The sequence below is a fragment of the Tupaia chinensis genome, unplaced genomic scaffold (genome assembly GCF_000334495.1).
Source record: "Tupaia chinensis unplaced genomic scaffold, TupChi_1.0 Scaffold000217_1, whole genome shotgun sequence".
Lineage (NCBI taxonomy): Eukaryota > Metazoa > Chordata > Mammalia > Scandentia > Tupaiidae > Tupaia > Tupaia belangeri.
Window position 1 is genome coordinate 935,296 of NW_006159692.1, and position 20,660 is coordinate 955,955.

General features: G+C 39.7%; 1 protein-coding gene across 1 annotated transcript in view; it reads left to right on the top strand.

Moving 5' to 3' along the window:
- Positions 1-583: 583 nt before the first annotated feature.
- LIPK (lipase family member K) overlaps positions 584-20,660 on the top strand; it is a 27,176-nt gene continuing 7,099 nt past the window's right edge. The window contains exons 1-7 of the mRNA XM_006147604.1: positions 584-688; positions 3,589-3,706; positions 6,132-6,330; positions 8,303-8,412; positions 10,150-10,286; positions 15,994-16,140; positions 17,979-18,050. Coding sequence (XP_006147666.1) covers positions 584-688; positions 3,589-3,706; positions 6,132-6,330; positions 8,303-8,412; positions 10,150-10,286; positions 15,994-16,140; positions 17,979-18,050 — 888 coding nt within the window. The remainder of the gene's footprint in view (positions 689-3,588; positions 3,707-6,131; positions 6,331-8,302; positions 8,413-10,149; positions 10,287-15,993; positions 16,141-17,978; positions 18,051-20,660) is intronic.

A 20,660-nucleotide genomic window follows, 5' to 3' on the forward strand; every position in this document is an offset into this window, starting at 1 on the left:
GCAACACAACCATTACACCATCTACTGGTCCCCTTGCATGTCTTCATTTTATGAAAACAGTAGTAAATGGTGGCAGGGGAGTCACTCCACCTAAACATGCCCTCTATTATGTTTGCAATGATGTTATAAAATGGGAATAATAATCTCTACCCACCAAGATATTTTTCAATTTGTAAGACATGTTAATAAGTTTCTCCCCAAAGAAGGTTTGCCAATACTTCCTTCTACCATCAAAATAAAAATATCAATTTATCTGATAGAGATATCAAAATGTGATTTGATTGATACATTGACCATTACACTCCTTTCTCCACAAGTATTCTATTCCCTTCCTCTGTTCAGTTATCTAGTAGAGACGATTGATGTTGGTTCATTCATTTTATTCCATCCTTCCTTCCAAAGCACCACTTCAGATTTTTCATGGAATGAGGCTTGAATATATTATTTGTTAGAGCACAATCTAGAAGGATATATTTCTGTGCTCTCGCACAGCAGTCTTACAAAAAGATTATACAAATTTACTTCACAGAATTTCTTTTTGATGAGAAGCCTATTAATGTTTCCTTTCCCAGGTACACTCCAAATGTGGCAGCTTTTAGCCGCAACATGCTGGGTGTTTCTTCTCGGACCTCTATATGGTTGTGATAAGAAAAGAAGCATCACAAATCCTGAAGCTAATATGAATATTGTAAGTCATTCTTTCAAAAAGGGAAAAAAAAGATAAGGGATTATTAATTTGTCATCCTCTTAGGTACAATTGGTAGTCCTGTTTAGTTTTCAACAGTTCCTCCAGCATCCAAATCTGTGCTTCCTCCCCTATTCTTTACTGTGGCTAATGAGTCCAAGAGCTGAAAGACTGACTCAAGTTGGATCAGTAATATTGTATCTTCTGGTGTTTTGATGATCTACTATCTAAGATCGTTCTGAGTTAATACTGGTGATCTCTATAGAATATCTTTGAGGTTTTCTTAAGCCTATTTTTTAGTTTTCTGTATTTATTGAATTTTTGAGAGAGAGAGACAGTCAGCCATTCTCAACAGGTCTTCACACTGTGATCCTCTCTCCCGTCCTGCAGCCAGCCAGGGTCACAGGTACACCTGGCATGTTGACACAGACACAAGAGGTGAGCCTGGAGCCTCCTCGCACGGTCTCCAATGTCACGCAGTCACACCACTGCCTGTGTCACTACAGCTGGGCCCCTGAGAATTTCTTGACAACAGTTTCTTTGATTCTGTGAGCTATACTACTGGGTGTTTTTGTGGTTTAATAAGACAGGGTTGCCTTCTGTTGCTTATAATCAAAATTATAACTTAAAAAATAATTTATTAATTTATCCCAGAATTGAAATGGAAACATGCTAGGGAAGAAGAGAAAAAAAGACAAATGATAACTGTCCACCATAGCTCCATCCCAGTGGAACACTCCATACTCTGGTACACACACACACACAACCCCCATGCCATTGACATCCTCACCACACCCAAGCTTATATTAGGACTTTAAGAAGCATGAAACTGTTGGGACCAGCAGTTAGCATAATGGCTATGTCACAGGACTCCCATGTAGTCGACTGCAGTTCAAGTCCCAGACCCAGTGACTTGAACTCACATCATGCTTGTGTGCATGCGTGCCCAAGATCCCAAGAGGAGAAAGGAGCAGGGATTGGGGCATGGCCATCCCCCCTGAGGGGATGATTTCTTGCTTTCTGTCTCTCTGTCTCTCTCTGTCTTTCTGGCGAGCGCACATGCCCTATAGCAAAAACCTCTCTCAAAAAAAAAAAAAAAAAAAGAAGCAAAAAGCTGTAAAAATATTGCATTAGTGTGTCTTCTTTTTCTTCTCTTCAAAGTAAAAAAAAAAAAAAAAAAAGAAGCAAAAAGCTGTAAAAATATTGCATTAGTGTGTCTTCTTTTTCTTCTCTTCAAAGTAATTCACAAATTCTCTCAAAAAAAAAAAAAAAAGAAGCAAAAAACTGTTAAAATATTGCATTAGTGTGTCTTCTTTATCTGCTCTCCGAAGTACTTCACAAATACTACTGACTTCCTACACACTGCTGAACTCACAATTAATAAATACATGTTCAAATCCAACATTTCCTCTCTTTCCCATATTCACACATATAATTTTACTTCCTAGGTTGAGTGCTTATTGGTTGTTAATCCTTCTTTAATAATAATAACATACTGTTATAGAACACTTTCTTCATGATAGGCACTGTTCTAGATACATTATGCACAACCTGCTCAACAAATCTGTGAGAAGAGACTATTCTTACATCCAATAAGTAAGGCGCAGAAAGTTAAGTAACTTGTCCAACATTGTATAGCTAAGAAGAAGGGCAGGATTCAGTGCCACATGGTCTGGGCTCTTATCCACTGTTCCATGTTGCCCGTCATTCATACACTCATTCCACAGAACTGACATGAGCAAATGTATAAGGTGGTGATACGGGCACAGACTTTGGAGTTAAATTTACTTTGGCATTAATCTTGTCTTCATCTCTTATTAATGTATAATCTTACACAAGTTATTATTGCTCCTGAACTTTAGTTTTCTCCACCGTGAAATGGGTACAATTCTATCTCGAAGTCCTCTTGTGAGGATTAAAAAGACTGGATATGAAGTTCTGTGCAGAAAATAGCCAATAAACACTGGTTTCCCTCTTCCCTGAGTATTTGCAGATAGGACCTTTTTGGGTGACCACTTACATACACTCTCTGGTCTTTTATGCCTTTCCCTCTTCCCAAGAGGCTGACCTATAAAGGCTAGGTTTGCAAGCTTCACCTTTGTTTTCAGTTCCCTTCGGCTAAGGGAGTTGTTGGGCAAGAGAAGGGAAGGAAGGAAGAGAGTGAGGTAAGGATTTGTGTTGCCCTTGGTCCTTCCCTGTGAAGTCACCTCAGACAGGCTGTCTCCCTTAGTGTGACTCTCTGTGCTTGACTTTCTCTTTTTGGATTCTGGTAGCTACTTTCTCCCAGCTCCCTTCAGGTCTAAGTTAACATCTCATTATTATTAGCTGCAGGGTACTGCATTCTGTCTGTGGTTTCCTTCGTCCCATTGAGTTTCTTGTCAAAATATTTTGAGAATAAACTAGGGTACATAAATAATACTAGGCCAACAGGTTTAACCAGCGACTGTCCTGAGCAAATCAAGATATAGGGTCACCCCACCCTGTCTTACCTGCAGGCAACCTTTCTAGAAATCCTCCTCAAGTTATACTTTTTCTGCCATACTCTGTCCCAATACAAAGACTGATGAATAGTGGGTTGCAATCTACAGTACTATATTTCATGGCCGGCTTTGTGGCCTGGTAGTTAAGGGAGCAAGAAACCACATGGTCAATAGCAGTTCAAATCCTGGGTCCAGCAGCTTGAAAAATGTCTGGCATGTGTGCCCAAAGTCCTAACAGAATGGAGAAATGGAAGAGAAGAGATTACAGCATGATCTTGCCCTATGCCCATCGGGGTGGTGGTGAGGGGGGTGATTTCTCATGCACTTTCAAGCTATTAAGAAGAAAAGCACTTTATTGCAATCTATGCATAAAAAATAAGAGATTACAACATAAAGGTATATATTTTCCTTTCTTTTTTTTAGAGCCAGATAATTTCTTATTGGGGTTATCCTTGTGAAGAGTATGATGTTGTAACAAAAGATGGTTATATCCTTGGAACTTATAGGATTCCTCATGGAAGAGGATGCCCAAGGAAAACAGGTATGATTTATTTTGTTATGAAAGGAAAAATAGTGAAAGCAGAGATGCCCGATGTCCTGGTTGGAGCAGAGCTTTTGTTCTGAAATTGATCACAGCTCCTTCCATTAGAGGAAGAAATTTATGGCCTTCAACTCTCTATTTAATTTGTATAATTCTTTAAGACTTTCAGTCATTTGCATATATACCATTTATTTGGTCCCTCCTTTTATCCATGGCTTTGTCCTTCTTCCAAACAAACACAAAAACAAAAAGAAATGTGTTCTTACTTCAGTGATATCACTACAGTTTTTTTTTTTTTTCTAGAGAGAGATTTTTGCTATACAGCATGTACACTCATGGAGAGATGCAGAGACTGAGACAAAAAGTGAGAAATCACTGCCCCCCCCACCTCCGGGGGTGTGTGAGGGGGATGGCCATGCCACTATCCCTTCTCCTCCATTCTCCTCTTGGATTTTGGGCATGCTCACATATGTGTCTGGTTTGAGTTTCAAGCCTCTGGGTTTGGCATTAGAACTGTGGTTGGCCATGTGCGAGTCCAGCAGCATAACCATTGCATTATCTCCTGGTTCCACCACTGTACAGCTTTAAAAACCAGACTCTGGAAGTCATTCTTGACACCACCTTCTCCCTCATCTCCTACAGGCAGCCGATCCCCAAGACTTATCAATTTTGCCTTCTAAATTTCTCTCATACCTAAAAATTTATCTCAGCTATGATGTCACTCAAATTCAGATTTGAACACAATCCCGTCAACTACAACAATGCCTTCTAACTGGTATTAATCCACTTGTAATCATTTCTCTCCCCAAGTCAGGGTAATTTTATTTTTTAAAATCAGTATGACCCTATTAGTCTGTGTTTAAACATCACTAGAGAGTTGTTTCTACCTCACATCGAATAGATTGTCATCTGTAGAAAATATGAAACACCTATTTGGCAGAAATGGTTTGCTTTCTTCTTTCATGAAGCTCATCTTTGGTGTGTTGTATAACAAAACTGAGAAAAAGATGAATTATTTAAAAAAGGTCTCGACTTTTACAAAGAAGGGGGATTATAATGCTATTGCTATCTTTACAAACATTTCTCACAAGAATGCCATTATCTTCGTAGTCATGAGAACTTTAATCTCCCCAAATTTTTCTCTTACAATTTCTACCACATAGCTACCAAAATGCATGAGATGGAAAATTCCATGCCAAGAAGCTGCCCAGGGAATCCCATCAGAGGGAGGCTTGGGCTAGGACGCTACCTGGCAGAACTTAATATTGGCAGAGTCAATAGCATCTCTTCATGCTCTTTTTCCAAAAAGTGAATAAATGGACATAGACTTGTCATTTCTTGCTTTTAAATGGAAGTCTCTCTGAGAGTCCACTCTAGCTTATCCACTCTGAGGAAGTCAGTTTAGCCCCTGAAGTGACCTGAGGTGAGTCCTGAGATACCCACACAGCATCACAGCCCATTTATAAAGGAGTGGAAAAGCCTCGCCATTTCTTCTCTGCCTCCTCTCTTTTTTTTTTGGAGAGATTTTCACTGTAGGGCGCGTGCGCTTGCCAGACAGACAGAGAGAGAGACATAGAGACAGAAAGCGAGAAATCACCCCCCAGGGGGGATGGTCACGCTGCAATCCCTTCTCCTCCATTCTCCTCTCAGGATCTTGGGCATGCACGCACACGCGCCCGGCGTGAGTTTTTTAAGCCACCGGGTCCGGGACACGAACCGCAGTCAACTACGTGGGAGTCCAGCGACATAGCCATTACGCTAACTGCTGGTTCCCTCTGCCTCCTCTCTTTTGAGGAAATCTCAAGCTTTTGTAATCAGAAGCTTCTTGAAAAATACCACACTATTAATATTGATAGTTAGAGGGTTATAGTAATAGGGCTAATGTTTATTGCACTGGACAGTATCTTAGATATTTTAATTCTTACTGAATCTCACAACTACCATATGAGACTGTATTTGCTATTATTTCCAGTATACTGTTAGGTTAACTGAGGTACAAAGGGAGTAATACATGACAGAATGGATTTTGAACCAGGGCAGTAAGACTCCAGTGCCTACATAACAGCACAATACAAGAGGGCATCTAAGAGTTAATGGAAAAATGGAATTAAAGTACACATCGATTTTGTGCAAAAATTTTTGAAATCCATGCGTATCTTTTTCATAACACACATTTTCCATGACTATTTTGAAGACCTCTTGTATATAATAAATCACACCAGTTTACAAATGAGAAAAACAGGACATACAGAAGGTAAATAACTTGTCCAATAAATAGTGCAGATGGGACTAGACCCCACATATGCCTGACACAGAATTTTGTGTCCCCTCCTTTCTTCTAGGCTACAGAAAGTGAAGAAGGAGAACTTCCCTGTAGACACTGAAGAAGTTCAGACGTAAAACTCCTGCTGCTCCTGTTTTGCAGGTCCCCAGCCTATCGTGTATTTGCAGCATGGCGTAATTGCATCTGCCAGTAACTGGATTTGCAACCTGCCCAACAACAGCTTGGCCTTCCTTTTGGCAGATATGGGTTATGACGTGTGGTTGGGGAACAGCCGGGGAAACACCTGGTCCAGAAAGCACCTGAAGTTGTCACCCAAATCACCAGAATACTGGGCCTTCAGGTAAGGTGAAACCTACTAACGAATTCAGTGTGTACTTCACTCATTTACATGAAGGGATGCCTGTTGATTTTTCTCTTTCTACTCAAATCTACAGGAAGTTCACAGGGATGAAACAAAACTTTCTTCCTCCATCAAGGCTTTCTTCACAGACTCTAAAGAAACGCTCTTATTATTAAATTGCTGTTAGGTTTTATTGTTTGCTTGTTTGTTTGTTTTGAAAGATTTTTGCCTTAAGGTACATGTGCTCGCTAAAGAGACAGAGGCACAGAGAGACAGAAAGTTAGAAATCACCCCCCAGAGGGGGTGGCCATGCCACAATCCTTTCTCTTTCATTCTCCTCTTGGGATTTTGGGCATGCATCACACACGCCTGTCAAGACCAGAGCCTGAATCACAGTCAGCCACATGACAGTCCAGCATCCTAACCACTCTACCACCTGCTGGCCCTGTATTGTTCTTAGTTTTTTGTTTTGTTTTGTTTCTGGTGAGGTTTTTGCTATAGGGCATGTGCACTTGCAGAGAGACAGAGAAAGAGAGAGAGAGAGAGAAAGCGAGAAATCACCTCCCAAGGAGCATGACCATGCCTCAACTTCTTCTTCTCCATTCTCCTCTTAAGTTTGTAGGCACAAACATGCACTTGGTGTGAGTTTTAAGCCATCAGGTCTGGGACTTGAACCACCGTTGACTACGTGGGAGTTCAGCGATATAACCATTATGCCATCTGCTGGTTCCTTATTGCTAGTTTTAAAGCTCCTGCTTCCTTCCTGGTGTGTGTGCGCCTATGTCCTGGGGGAAGTAAGGAGAAAGTTTGAGCTCAGAATGACTCAGATCAGAGTGTTATCAAGAGCGGCATCTGGAAATGCTGCCTGCTCGGGAACCAGGACTGCTTGGTCCCAGGCCAACCCCAGGTACTTGCACAGGATCTAAAACCAAGCCTCAGAGATCACTAACACTGTTTGTTCTTTGGCCTCATTCCTCTCTTCTTTCTAGAGGCCTGTTTGTCCTTTCCTAACTCTAACCCCAGTGCAGTTGGGTCACTGAACTATTGCAAAAGGACAAGATGATTCCCGAGCTGAGTGTCTCCAAAATAAGCAGAGGATCAGAAGAACCTGAGGCCCTGGTAAATGTGCAGGTTACCAGGTCTCTTCCCTGCAAATTTTGATTCCATTGGTTTAAGCTGGGATCTGCAAATCTGTTTCCTTATTACTCTATTTTGTTTTTAGGTAAACTTACCAGACAATTGATATTTTCAGAGGAGTTGGTAAATCTTTTATGGAATTAAGAGAAATGTCTAGCCTTATAAGGAAAGCATCAGTATGCCTTTATAAAACCTTTTTTTTTCCTGATTCTAGTTTCTTAAAAAATTTTCTCTTTATCAAGACCTTCTATAACATCTCATTGACAAAATGGCCTCTGATCTTATCTGAGAGGAGCAGTCCCACTACTTAGTCCCAGCTAGGGTTCAACGCTGGAGGGCTGAAGAGCAGCAGGAGCAGGAGAAAGGGAGCTAAAGGATAAACATCTTGTCCTTTTGTTTTCTTTGAATAAATATTCCTCTGAAGCACAAAAACTAAAGTTTTCTCTTGCAATGGAGTTGATATCTCAAAAATTGTTCGGGTGCATATCACATGTTAACTCTAATATTTATTTTTAAAGTAATTTTATTTCTTTTATGGGAGGGCATCCACAATAGGGTCCTTACAAGACTATTCATACTTACCCTCATTCAGCCCAGATCCTAACATGCATGTGTGTGCCTGACAGGCACAGGGAGACCTTGGGCAGTGGACCTAAAGACACCAGCTCCCAACATACACACCATATTTGTCTAATCATGCCACTACTGCACCTCCTCTGCCCTAATCTAGTATATATTTAACCAGCGCAGAGTATCTATATCTCAATGAATGTGTTTAACACATACCTGACAAAAAGATGTCTTCTCCAATATTGTTATTCCTTCTCTTTGACAGTATGGATGAGATGGCTAAATATGACCTTCCGGCCACAATCGATTTTATTTTGAAGAAAACTGGACAGCAGCGACTCTACTACGTGGGCCATTCCCAAGGCACCACCATAGGTGTGGCTGGGGTAGATATGATCAGAAAATGTCCAGACTCTTCTTCCATGTTTATAGAAGGAACAGTATTTCTTCTGTCTGTGTAGTCTCTAGTTTCAGGACTTGAATTAGGAAGCCATATCCTGAGATGGGTTTCTGAAGAATTTGGAGATTAATAGATGAGCCTGAAGCAGAGGGAATTATTCACTTCTTCATTTGTGCATACAGAAAACACTCGTCAAACCCTGGGTTAGATCTGGGAAACACAGATTAAAATGGTATCCATCCTTCCCTTGAAGGGAAATGTAGTGTGGGTCAACAAAAAGAAGGCCGATAATTATAAAACTCAGTGATTATGTGCCACAATCAGTGTGACTTTGAGTTGCCAGGGAGGTGCTAATGCAGACAAAATGTGGGTTGGACCATGCTGGCAGTGTCATGAGGCACCTCAGTCCCCTCACGATTCGCCATTTGGCTGTAGGTCTCCATAACCCCAAAATTATTACTACGACTCTGTTTTCTTTTTCTTTAATTTTTTTAAAGTTTACTAACTTATTTCTTCCATAAGTAATAGAGACAGAGAGGAAGAGCGAAATGTCATCCTAAACAAGGTCTTGACACTGGGACCTACTTCCTCACTCACCTAGCCCTGGATCGTGGGCTTACTCACACCCGGTTTACTCAGGGAGACCTCCAGAAAAGAACTGGGAAACTTTCCATGTGGATCTGCCTTGCAGAGTGTTGCATTTTACCACTGCATCACTGTCTGGACCTTCCACCAGTCTGTTTTCTGTATCTTAATTCTAGTCAGATTTCTGAAGGGAAGCAGGTCTATAGATACCTGTAGTGTACTATGCATCTGACATACATCTTCTCATTGGAAGCTACAAACCTCTGAAACCATTCTCATCTCCATTTTACAAATGGCTGAATTTAAGAATTCTAATGGTGGGAACCAGCAGTTAGCATAATGGCTTTGTAGCTGGACTCCCACGTAGTCGACCGCGGTTCACGTCCCAGACCCGGTGGCTTAAAACTCATGCTGGGCGTGTGTGCGTGTGTGCCCAAGATCCCGAGAGGAGAATGGAGGAGAAGGGATTGCGGCGTGACCATCCCCTCTGGGGGGCGATTTCTCGCTTTCTGTCTCTATGTCTCTCTCTGTCTGTCTGGCGAGCGCACGCGCCCTATAGTGAAAAAAAAAAAAAAAAAAAAAAAAAACCTCCCAAAAAAATTAAAAAAAGAATTCTAATGGTAATAGTGAAAAGCAACAAATTAAGTTTCACATATTTATATATTTATATAGGTAATAAAGGTTAATCTACATAATTTAACTTTTATAAGAATCATCCTTAAAAATTATATTACCCACATGTATAATTTGAGAAAACCAAGACACAGAAGAGGTAACTTGACCAAGTTTTCATATAATTCAATGGGAAGCTAAAATTATAACCCAGCATGCCTCATACCAAAGACTACGGTCAAGTTGGATAGGTCAAGTTTACCTAGATCTGCTCCTCAATGTATATTTAAACCTCCCTTCAGCACCCTATAAGTGAACTTGTACTCCCTAGAGATAGGAAACTCACTTTATTCTGAATTAATTAGGCAATTCCAGCATTGCAAAATGTACACATTTTTCTCTACAAATGGTACTTACTCTGAGTTTCCTGTTTATTCATTTTATTTTGTTAGATGTCTACTCTTACCATCATTTAAAATGAATAATTGTTTTAAATGAATTATTTTCTCTTTCAGCTTTCATAGCATTCTCTACAAATCCAGAACTGGCTAAAAGGATTAAGATATTTTTTGCACTAGCACCAGTGGTCACAGTGAAATACACACAAAACCCTATGAAAAAACTCACAAATCTTTCCAGACAAGGAGTCAAGGTATGCAACTGCCCTGAGTTTAAATCTGAAGTAACTAAAAACTCTGTTTCCACTGTTTCCAGAGAAGAACAAGACATTTTACAAACTTCCAAGAGTGTATGAAGTGTCGAAGGTATCCACGTAGGCTTACTGGTGATGTGCAATGCTATTAGCAAGGTTCAAGGAGCTCGCTCTGAAGACACTCTACCTGATTGTCTTCATTTATGCTTAGAAGCTTCTCTCCCATGCCAGCTCTTCATTGCAGCTAAAATGAGTGATGATTCAATGGATTTGTTGAATCTGGTAGATTTAATTTGTCTCAAGTGGTCTCTGATTTTTCAAGGACAGTACAGGGTAGTATTTGAGTTTATCACACGGAGCCAAGTGGCATGGATTTGAATCATATATCATGATTTTTCTAGCTAGGTAAATTTGGCCAAGACTTAAGTCCTCTTCTTCTGTAATATGGAGATAGTAGTAGTCCTGTCTCATACGGCTGCTGTGAGAATTCAGTGAGTTAATACCAGCAAATCCTTTGAAACCAAGCCTTGCCCAATGTAAGCCTTTAATAAATGTCAGCAATTGTTTTTGCTGTCATTAGTTTTGAACGCACACCCTCTGCCCATCAGTAAATGCCCAACCTTGCTTTATTTCCTGCCACTTGCCAAGCTCCGATACCAAATCCCCAAAACCCAAATAATAGCCTGTGCCCCGCTGTGTCTTCTGGTTGATAGCTAACTAATCTGATCATTAATCTAGCCCAGGTGAATTGTGGGTTAATACATTTTCCAGTTGCATTTTAACATGGGCTTTTCCCACACCAATCACCTTCCCTGGTGGTGACCGTGCTGCTCCGTGATTTCAGTGATAGCAGATGGAGAAAAACAGTTCTTACAGAAGCCAAGAATTCTGATTTCTGAGAGCTAAGAAAATTAGCCTATGGTCATTTGAATGCATATCCATCCAACCTAGAAAGACAAGTAACATAAAAGTCACCAGGAAATGCTTACATTGCTCTCTTAGTACTTGGGCCTCTTATACTATGGAGACTTTTGCTGGTCCCTCAATGTTGAGAAAAAAAAAAAAAAAGATTTCTTGCTAAGTTATTCAGCATTCCCATACCATTAAAAGAGATTTTTGGATAGCAGGATCTTGTCATTCCCCTCAATTTGCACAGGTCTGCCTCAAACTTCCACATATTTAGACATGCGTGGAATGTGGTGCAATGCACATCAATTCAACAACAAAAGTCTATCTAGGAGTGACGGTTTTAAAACTGTGACTGCAGTGAATAGCTATGTCTCTAAGGAGATTTTTCAGCCAATTGATATGACTGAAAATGAGCATGAGCGTGAGAGTAGTAGGAGAATCAAGTAAAGGGAGAGTGCAGGATGATCAGTGCAGGATGGTTCTGTCATGTTAGAGAGCTTAGATTTCGTTCTGGGCAGCCATTGATGAAAATTAAATGGAGAAAGGGTTTGATCACATTTGTAAGTTTGGAAAGATTTCCCTTTCAAAACTGTAGCTCGATAGAGGAACTGAAATTCTGAAAGACGAGCTACTACGTATTACCCTCATATGTCTAATAGACATTGCGGTACCGTTATGATGACAGAACAAAGAGATTGCTAGGCAAACTTGAGAAAATAATGGAACTCCTTACAGCTGTTGGAATCACAGAAGACTTTTTAAGAAGACCTGACACTTGAGTTTGGGTTAAGGACAACATTTCAGTATACAGACAAGTACAGAAAGACTGTGTAAACCAAGAAGAAATGTAACACGGAAGTGAGGAAGCTCAGGCCATGGGAAATGTCATATCACTGATTTCACTGGGGCTCGAGCTTTGTGAAGGAGAGTAAGAGAAATAATATTGGAAAAATAGTGGTAAGTTGAAAGAACTTGAATATCAAGTTAATGAGTGTGGGATTTACTATATGTACTAGGTCATCAAGGAACATTTACCGGGGAATCACATGTATTTTTTGTTTTTTAAGAAATGTTCTTGCATTAACCACTGTAAGTAGATGGGAGTGAAGGACATCAAGAGTGGTAGAAGGTCAGCCATGGTGGCACAGTGGCAACACAACACTCCACAATGTTGAAGACATATGGGGAACCAGCAGTTAGCGTAATGGCTATGTCGCTGGACTCCCATGTAGTCGACTGCGGTTTGCATCCTGGACCTGGTGGCTTAAAACTCACGCCAGGCACATGTGCGTGCATGCCCAAGATCCCGAGAGGAGAATGGAGGAGAAGGGATTGCGGTGTGACCATCCCCCCTGGGGGGTGATTTCTCGCTTTCTGTCTCTATGTCTCTCTCTGTCTGGCGAGTGCACATGCCCTATAGCAAAAATCTCTCAAAAAAAAAAAAAAAGAAAGAAAAAAAAAAGAAAAAAGACGTATGAAAAGGTTCTGGGTTCATATCCTAAGATCTCCTTATATATGCTGGCACACACACGCATGATCCTGGCTAGCTGTAGCTAAAGGTTAATTGGGGCATGAAGACCCTGTTGGGGATGCGTGTGTGTGTGTCTCTCTCTATTTCTCCCTCAGAAATAAACAAAGGAGGGAGCAAAAATGAGGAAAACAGTAATGAAATTATTGTTACATACCAGCTGATAGATGTTAGGGGGCTGAACGAGAGTTATGCAAAAAGAAGATAAATGCACAAGATTTGGGACCAGCAGATGGCGTAATGATTACATCTCTGGACTCCCACGTAGTAGACTGCAATTTGAGTCCACATAGCAGCTGGTGGCTTAAACTCACACCAGGCATATGTGTGTGTGTGCCCAAAGGAGAATGGAAGAGAAGGGATTGAGCCTTGGTCATTCTCCCTAGGGGGGTGATATCTTGCTTTCTGTCTCTCTGTCTTTCCAGCAAGAGCACATATCTATAGCAAAAATCTCCCTAAAAAAAAAGAAAAAACAACAGCAACCAAAAAAAAAAAAAAAAAAAAAAAAAAAAAACAAGAACCAAAAAAAAAAAAAAAAAAAAGAAGAAGAAGAAGAAGAAGAAAAAAAACACTACAAGATTTGACAATACAGATAACTAGCATCTACTTAGGTATATTAAAAATGTTCCTAGAGGAGAGCTTGCTCTGTCCTCTCCATTAGCCAGATATTCTCATGCACACTGGAGAATGGCTGCCTTTTTCACTAGAGAGCTCCTGGACTGAGATAACCCCTTTTTCTCTCTCTGACTAGCATCTTTCTTTCCATTAGCATCTGCAACTTTAATTTCAGTTGTTCCTTTGTTTCTACTAAGCTCAACTCAGTTCACATAATGCAAGGGCATAAGAATTTGAGGCAGGCAGAGCAGAGTTCACTTTCTGCCTTTGCCTACTGTCATTTGTGACTTTAGGCAAGTTATTTAACTGTTCTAAGCCTCAGTTTTAACATTTATCAAATGGGTAGATTTGTTAAGTTGGGAGATTCATTGAGATAATATATGTTTAAACATCATACCTAGCTAATAGTAAAATAATTAATAATAGCCAGTATTACTTTTCTAAGCTTGTGTTTGTTTGATGTCATAGGAAGTATGTATTCACTGAAGAGAGACAGAGAGAGGGAAAGTGAGAAATTACCCCTGTCCTCCCCAGGGAAGATGGCCATGCCTCTCTCCTTTTGAGATTTTGGGCATGCATGTACCCATGCCCAGAGTAATTTTCAAGCCACTGGTCCAGGACTTGGCCACAGTCAGTCAAGCAGGAGTCCAGCACCTTGACCATCATACCACCCGTTGGTTCCAATAGCTAGTATTATTAATTATAATAATTGGGTTAATTTTGAACTCAGAGTCACAGCACTTGGTGTTGTTTACCTGTTCACCCTGTCCTTCCTTTTCACTCCCCATTCAGCACCAAGGTCTTCACGCCTTTGTGTTCTTGTCTCCCTTCTTTTCTTTCTTTTTTTTTTTTTTAATGACCTTTACCCTGCCTTGACTGCTCTTTACACATTCTCTATGATACTAAGGATTATTATTACTGTCTACATTTCTTAAAAGAAGAATCTGAGACTCAAAGAGACTAAGCAACCTATTCTAAATCACCCAGCTAGTGAGTGGCAACGCCAGAATTTGAACCTACATCTGATCAGTGGTCTTGCTTCTGTGGGTAGTTTCTCCACTTTTCCAAAGTTAACTCAGAGAAATCTGTCATGGATCTTCTTGCACCAATGCACAAGGGTGTCCAGCTTAGCTTAGGGGAGTGTTGAATCATGTTCATGTTTTGCTTGGCAGAATGTGGCCCCTGATACAGAACCATGTCCCCAGAAGTAAGAGTGCCTTTCCTGATTCTCACAAAGGTATAAAAAAGAGCTACTAGAAGCCTCTTTGTTCATATGTGACAAACATGCCCTCTCCAGAACTGTCTTGGAACTACATCTACAAGTTAGTTGTGCATAGTAGGGCAGGCTAGCCTGTTTTACTATCTCCTCTTTTAGGGTTAGGTTAAAGGAGCAATTACTCATCCTTGAGTAAAAATGCAGTAATGGGTATGCAGGTGGAGTAAAGTCAGAGGCTGTCATCCTTATTACCCTGTATTTTGGAAAGCCAATTATCAGAACAGAGATCAAGAGTCCTTTTCCGTATTTATAATGTCTTCCTTCCATCATAGTTTCATAGTTCATTGCTTTCACAAACTGGCTCCTATCCTTCACATAAATTTTCAGCCAAGCGTGGATAAAGAAGGATTGATAAATAAAAAATGAAAATGTTCACTGATGAAACCCCACCTTTTACTTCCATTATTAGTTCATGTAGCAATCTACTTAGGTTGTCGATCTCTTTAGGTTGTCCCACTTGAGAACTGGGAAAAGAGGTAAACATTCTTTTGAAAATAAGTTCACTTTATGAATATATGCTGTTACTATTATTAAATTATTGTAAGGAAAGTTACATAGGACGAGTTCCAGTTTGGTAAATGAGCTAAGTTAGTTATCTGCTGTATTATGCAAGGGTCTCAATGATTGTGACAAAATGAAGAAGAAGCCAGAATGAATCAGATAATGTCTGCAATGGCTTATTACTTTCCAAACCTAAAGAACAACAGAGAAGTAAATGACTTGAAATAGTTTAACATACTCTATTTCTTCTCTTCCTGTCCTTTCCTGATCTCTCCCTTTTTCTCCTCCCTTCACTTTCTCTCTCTCTCCGCTTGTTCATGTGCAGGTGCATACATACACATGTTCCCTGTCTTTATAAAAAGAAGAGTGTCAAAGATTCTGGAAAGAATGATCCATTAAGTCTGTATCAGCCACTAATAATAGCAATTATTACTTTTTGAGTATTTATTAGGCACTAGAAACTGCATTAGGTGTCTTTTAGACATGATCTATCATCTTTACAACATTCCTACATGGTGGATATCGATTTTTCTCATTTTAAGTATGAGAAAATTCAGAACCTCAGAAATGAAATATTTTCCTAAGATGTGAGACATAATCTAGAATCAAACACTGGTATGCCTTACTCCTAAGCCCTGCCAATTTCTTATGAAAACTAATTTCAAAGGGAGCATTCAAAAGAACACTCAATTAAGGGAAGAGACATTGAAAGAAGACTTAAGACTACGAAGATAAAATTTAACAAACCTCCTGCTTTTAAGGAGGACCAACACAGCAGATGTCACTTCTGTCAGGCCCTTTTATTAATTGCTATCCATTTCTCCACTCTTGCTATCTGCATCCATGAGTTCTGCTGATGTTTTAAATTGATCTTGCAGGTATTGTTTGGGGACAAGATGTTTTACCCTCATACATTTTTTGATCAGTTCCTTGCCACCAAAGTGTGCAGCCGGAAGCTATTTCATCGTATTTGCAGCAACTTCCTATTTAGTCTGAGTGGATTTGATGCAAACAACTTAAACATGGTATGTATAAGTAGTTGGGTTTAGAAGAGCAATTGTTTTGCACAAAAGTGATGAGAGTTCATTCTGGTTTGCTTGGAAATCACATTTTAAGATTTTCCTTTTGAAATTAAATGAGTATGTACATGGTTTCCAACCACAGCTGAGTCTACCTGCTTTAATAGGAAGATTTAAGAAGGCTTTCTTGCCAAAGAAATGGCTAGAACACAACGATTGACAAAGTACTTTATTTAGATTAAGATTGCGGTTTTGAAATTTATCTTGCTGTACCTGAACTTTATCGCAGACCTACTTATATGGAATCTGAGGGAGTGGCTCCAGGCATTCGACTTCTTAAACCAATTTTCTTCTTTCATGAGTGATTTTTGAAATAGTCATTTTTAAAAACACTTTCTTTATCCAAAGAGATGACAGATTTACTGTTCAAGGAATTCGGAAAAGGGTCAGTGTTGGGATTCTTGTCAAGTAATTTCCACTTGCACTAAGGCCCTTTCCTTTCCAAGTTACCACTCGCTGATCTGAAGAGTGGGAGGAGGAAAGAGAGAAATGTATTGTTTACTCTCCAGTTAGAGGGGAGATATGTCTGAAACCAGAGTAAGACACAGCCGAGGATGGTCTCCAGTTATCTCCACAAACTTCTGCTCAGAGTTGTCTTCCTCTGTCAGTGAAAAGCACTGATTAAAATTTTCCTTGCTCTCAGACAAGACTTATGAAGTACTTTTTAATGTACTTTGCCTTCCCACATTCCTTTCTTATTTTCTCCATCTGTCAGTGAAAAGCACTGATTAAAATTTTCCTTGCTCTCAGACAAGACTTATGAAGTACTTTTTAATGTAAAGCGTGCTTTCTCCATTGCCTTTCCACATTCCTTTCTTGTTTTCTCCATTCACTGGGGAGACTGTGCTTTCTTATCACTTAGATGGAAGCATTTCATGTAGAAGAAAGCTTATCACATAGGCCCAGCGAAGTAAAAAGATGTGGAGGGCCTCCTTGTCCTTGTACATAGGTCACCTTTTGTCTAACTGCTATTGACTAAATTATGATCTATTAAAACCTGTAAGAAGCACAGTAAAGCATAACTTGGAGTCCCTTAGGGGAACTTTGAAAAAAAAAATACACTTATCCAGATCTCAACCCCAGTGATTTTGATTTTGATTGAGTAGGTTTGGTTAACTCATAAGTAGGTAATATGTTTTTAAACTCCAAGATGTTTCTGATGCTCACCTTGGTGGGAAAATGACTCTTTTTATTTGTTTAAGAACAATGCAATTAAACATATAAAAGAATAAGAATTTTTAAATAAAAAAAATTTAGATTTTTTTATCCAGACATCTAAATTTGGTAGATGGATTCTGCCCCACAAACTTTCGAAGAACCCTGTAGAATATTTATCACATTTTAAAAAATCAGAATACAAATGAAACATCTAGATCTATTTCTTGGTGTCTTTGTCTGAATGTCCTTTGGGACTTAACACAAGGTGAAGAAGATGGAGATCGGGGCTTCTATTCCTGACCTCCTATTCTCTTGGACTTACGTCAGGTGAGTTTAGAAAGAAAAGGTGCATCATTTTCTGTCTTTGACCAGCATCGCGCCCTCTGTGAGCCTTATGAAGATGTTGGTCAGGACAGAACAGAGATAGGGGAAGAGGAAGTTCTTATGGATGGGCTTCTATGGTTATATCTTTAGAGAGTGTGGTATTTGTTTTTCATTTAAATATATATATGTGTGTGTTTGTGTACAATTTTATATGCACACATACATATTTAATTTTCTCTCAATTATTTACTCGTACAATGATTATATTATTGACCTTCAGATCAGAAATAACCTCTTTGCAGAGTCGTTTGGATGTTTATTTGGCACAGAGCCCCGCGGGAACATCTGTTCAGAACATGCTGCACTGGGCCCAGGTACGTGCTTCCTGTTCCTGATTCACACAATTGCCCCTGCAGGACCCTTGAGGAACACTCCCAGAGAGCCCACCGCAGGGCTCTGAGGCACCTGCCACCTGTCAGGTTGGTGTTTTGGGAATCAGTATCAACTCCTTATTTTGATTTACTTGGCTCCCCTCTATTCTCCTTGCCTCAGTGAGTGGGTTTTGAGCCTCGTTCTCAGATATTCTCACTGAATTCTGATGCTTAGATTATTCAAACTGCCTTCTCAAGGCAAGGCCTGCATTTTCTCATTTGGGAAATCATTGGCTCAATAGAACTTTATATAGATGAATAGTGCTTAGTCCAGAAAATCTGTTCCTTCTCCACTTGGCATAGGGGACTGCTCAGGAGGTAAGCACTCCTAATAGCAACAGAAACTATTCAAGGGTAGGGAGTATAGTCAGAAGAGCTTAACCCACTTGGTAAAGATGATAAAGTACAAAGTTGTTTAATAGTAATACCAGTAATTATTTCCTTTTAAAATAGTTATTTACTTACATTTAAGTGTTGTACATCTTTGTGGAGTCTAATGTAGTTTTTCAAAGTGTGTAGTGTGTGATAATCAAATCAAGAAAATTGGCATACTCATCATCTTCAACAAATAGCATTAAATGATACTATTCACCTTTGATTTTCCTTCCTATAGATACGTATCGTGTGTGTGTGTGTGTGTGTGTGTGTGTGTGTGTGTATGATTGGCAATGTCCCTTTTTTAGACTCTGTTTTGGTATACCACGCCCTAACCTATTTGCTTATATGCATCCTTCTGTCTATTAAATATTTTCTTCCTGAGCCCTTTCCACCTACCCACTACCTCCTCATGCAGTCTCTGGTGTCTGCAGTTGCCCCTTCTATTTCTGTCTTTGAGTCTTTCCATTTCTGCCATAGCACACGACACTCAGTACATAATGAGTGGGGACATGCATAGTCTTTCATGTCTGGCTAATTTCACTTAGCACTAAGTTTTCTCTATTTGTCCGCTTTGTGTTGGATGACAGGAACCCACAGTGTATAGCTGGGTAGCCACATTTTTAAATCCATTTATCAATTGTCGACACTTATATTGATTCCATTTCTTGACTGTTGTGAATAATGCTGCAATAAATATGGGTATGCCCATGTCTCTCGGATTGAGCGACTTCTCCTTTTTTTTTTTTTTTCTTCTTTTTTTTTGTGGAGAGGTTTGCCGCAATCCCTTCTCCTCCATTCTTTGCAAGCACATGTGCCCGGCGTGAGTTTAAGCCACTGGGTCCGGGACTCGAACTGCAGTCCACTACATGGGAATCCAGCGACATAGCCATTATACTAACTGCTGGTCCCTTCTTGTCCTTTATCTAAATACCCAAGAGTAAGATTATTAGCTCATATGGTATTTTTTTTCTTTTAGATTTTTTTTTTTTTTTTTGCTATAGGGCAAGTGTGTTTACTGTAGAGAGACAGAGACAGAGGAAAAGTGAGAAATCATTCTCCTTTCAGGATTTTGGGCACACACACGTGCACACGTGCTTGGCATGTTTTTCAGACTGCTCAGTTCAGGACTTGAACTGCAGAGTTGACCCTGTGGGATCCAGCGGCCCATAAATGATAGTCCTAATTTCAAATTTTTGAGTAAGTTCTGTACTGTTTTCCGTAATGATCACTAGTTTATATTCTCATCAATAGCACAATCTGTTTCTTACCCATTTTTTGCAATGTAGTTTTATTGGAGGCCATTTTTTATTGCAGACTTGAAGAGTTCACCGCTCCTAGTTGCTCCAGGTCACGGGTCTGCGGCATCTCTGGCCCTATGAGCCTCCAATTATATTGATTTTTCAAATTAAAGAACAAGAGATTTCTTTCCTTTTTATCATTTTCAATTTCTTTATTCAGTTTTTCATACTTTTCACTGTAGAGGTTTTTCACCTCTTTGGTTAGATTTATTTTGGGGTATTGTGTGTGTATGTGTACGTGTATCTATTATAAATGGGAATACTTTCTTTAATTCTATAATACATCAGTCTATTCATGATTGGTGTATAAAAAAGCCATAGATTTTTCTGGATTTATTTTGTATCCTGCAACCTTACTGATGTTTTTAAAATATTTTTGCCATGTGGCACATGTGTTCACCAGAGACATAGAGGGAAAGTGAGAAGGATGGCCACTCTGCAATCTCTTCCATTCTCCTCCTGGAATTTTGGGCACGCATGCATGTGTGTGATGTTCAATCTGCCAGGTTTGGGACTTGAACTTCGGTTGGCCATTTGGGAGTCCAGCACCTTAATCATCATGCTACCTGGTGGCCCAACTTTTCTGAATTAATTTATCACTTCTAGAAGTTTTTTCATGGATTCTTTTGGATTTTCTAAGTATATGATCATATTATCTGCAAATAGGGACAATTAACTTCTTCTTTGCTGTTTGCATGCCTTTTATCTCACTGTCTTATTTAATTTCATTGACTAAGACTTCTTTTTTCTTTTTTTTTTTTTTTAGATGTTTTTTTAGACAGAGAGACATAAAGACAGAAAGCAAGAAATAACCCCCCAGGGGGGATGGCCATGCCGCAATCCCTTCTCCTCCATTCTCCTCTCAGGATCTTGGGCA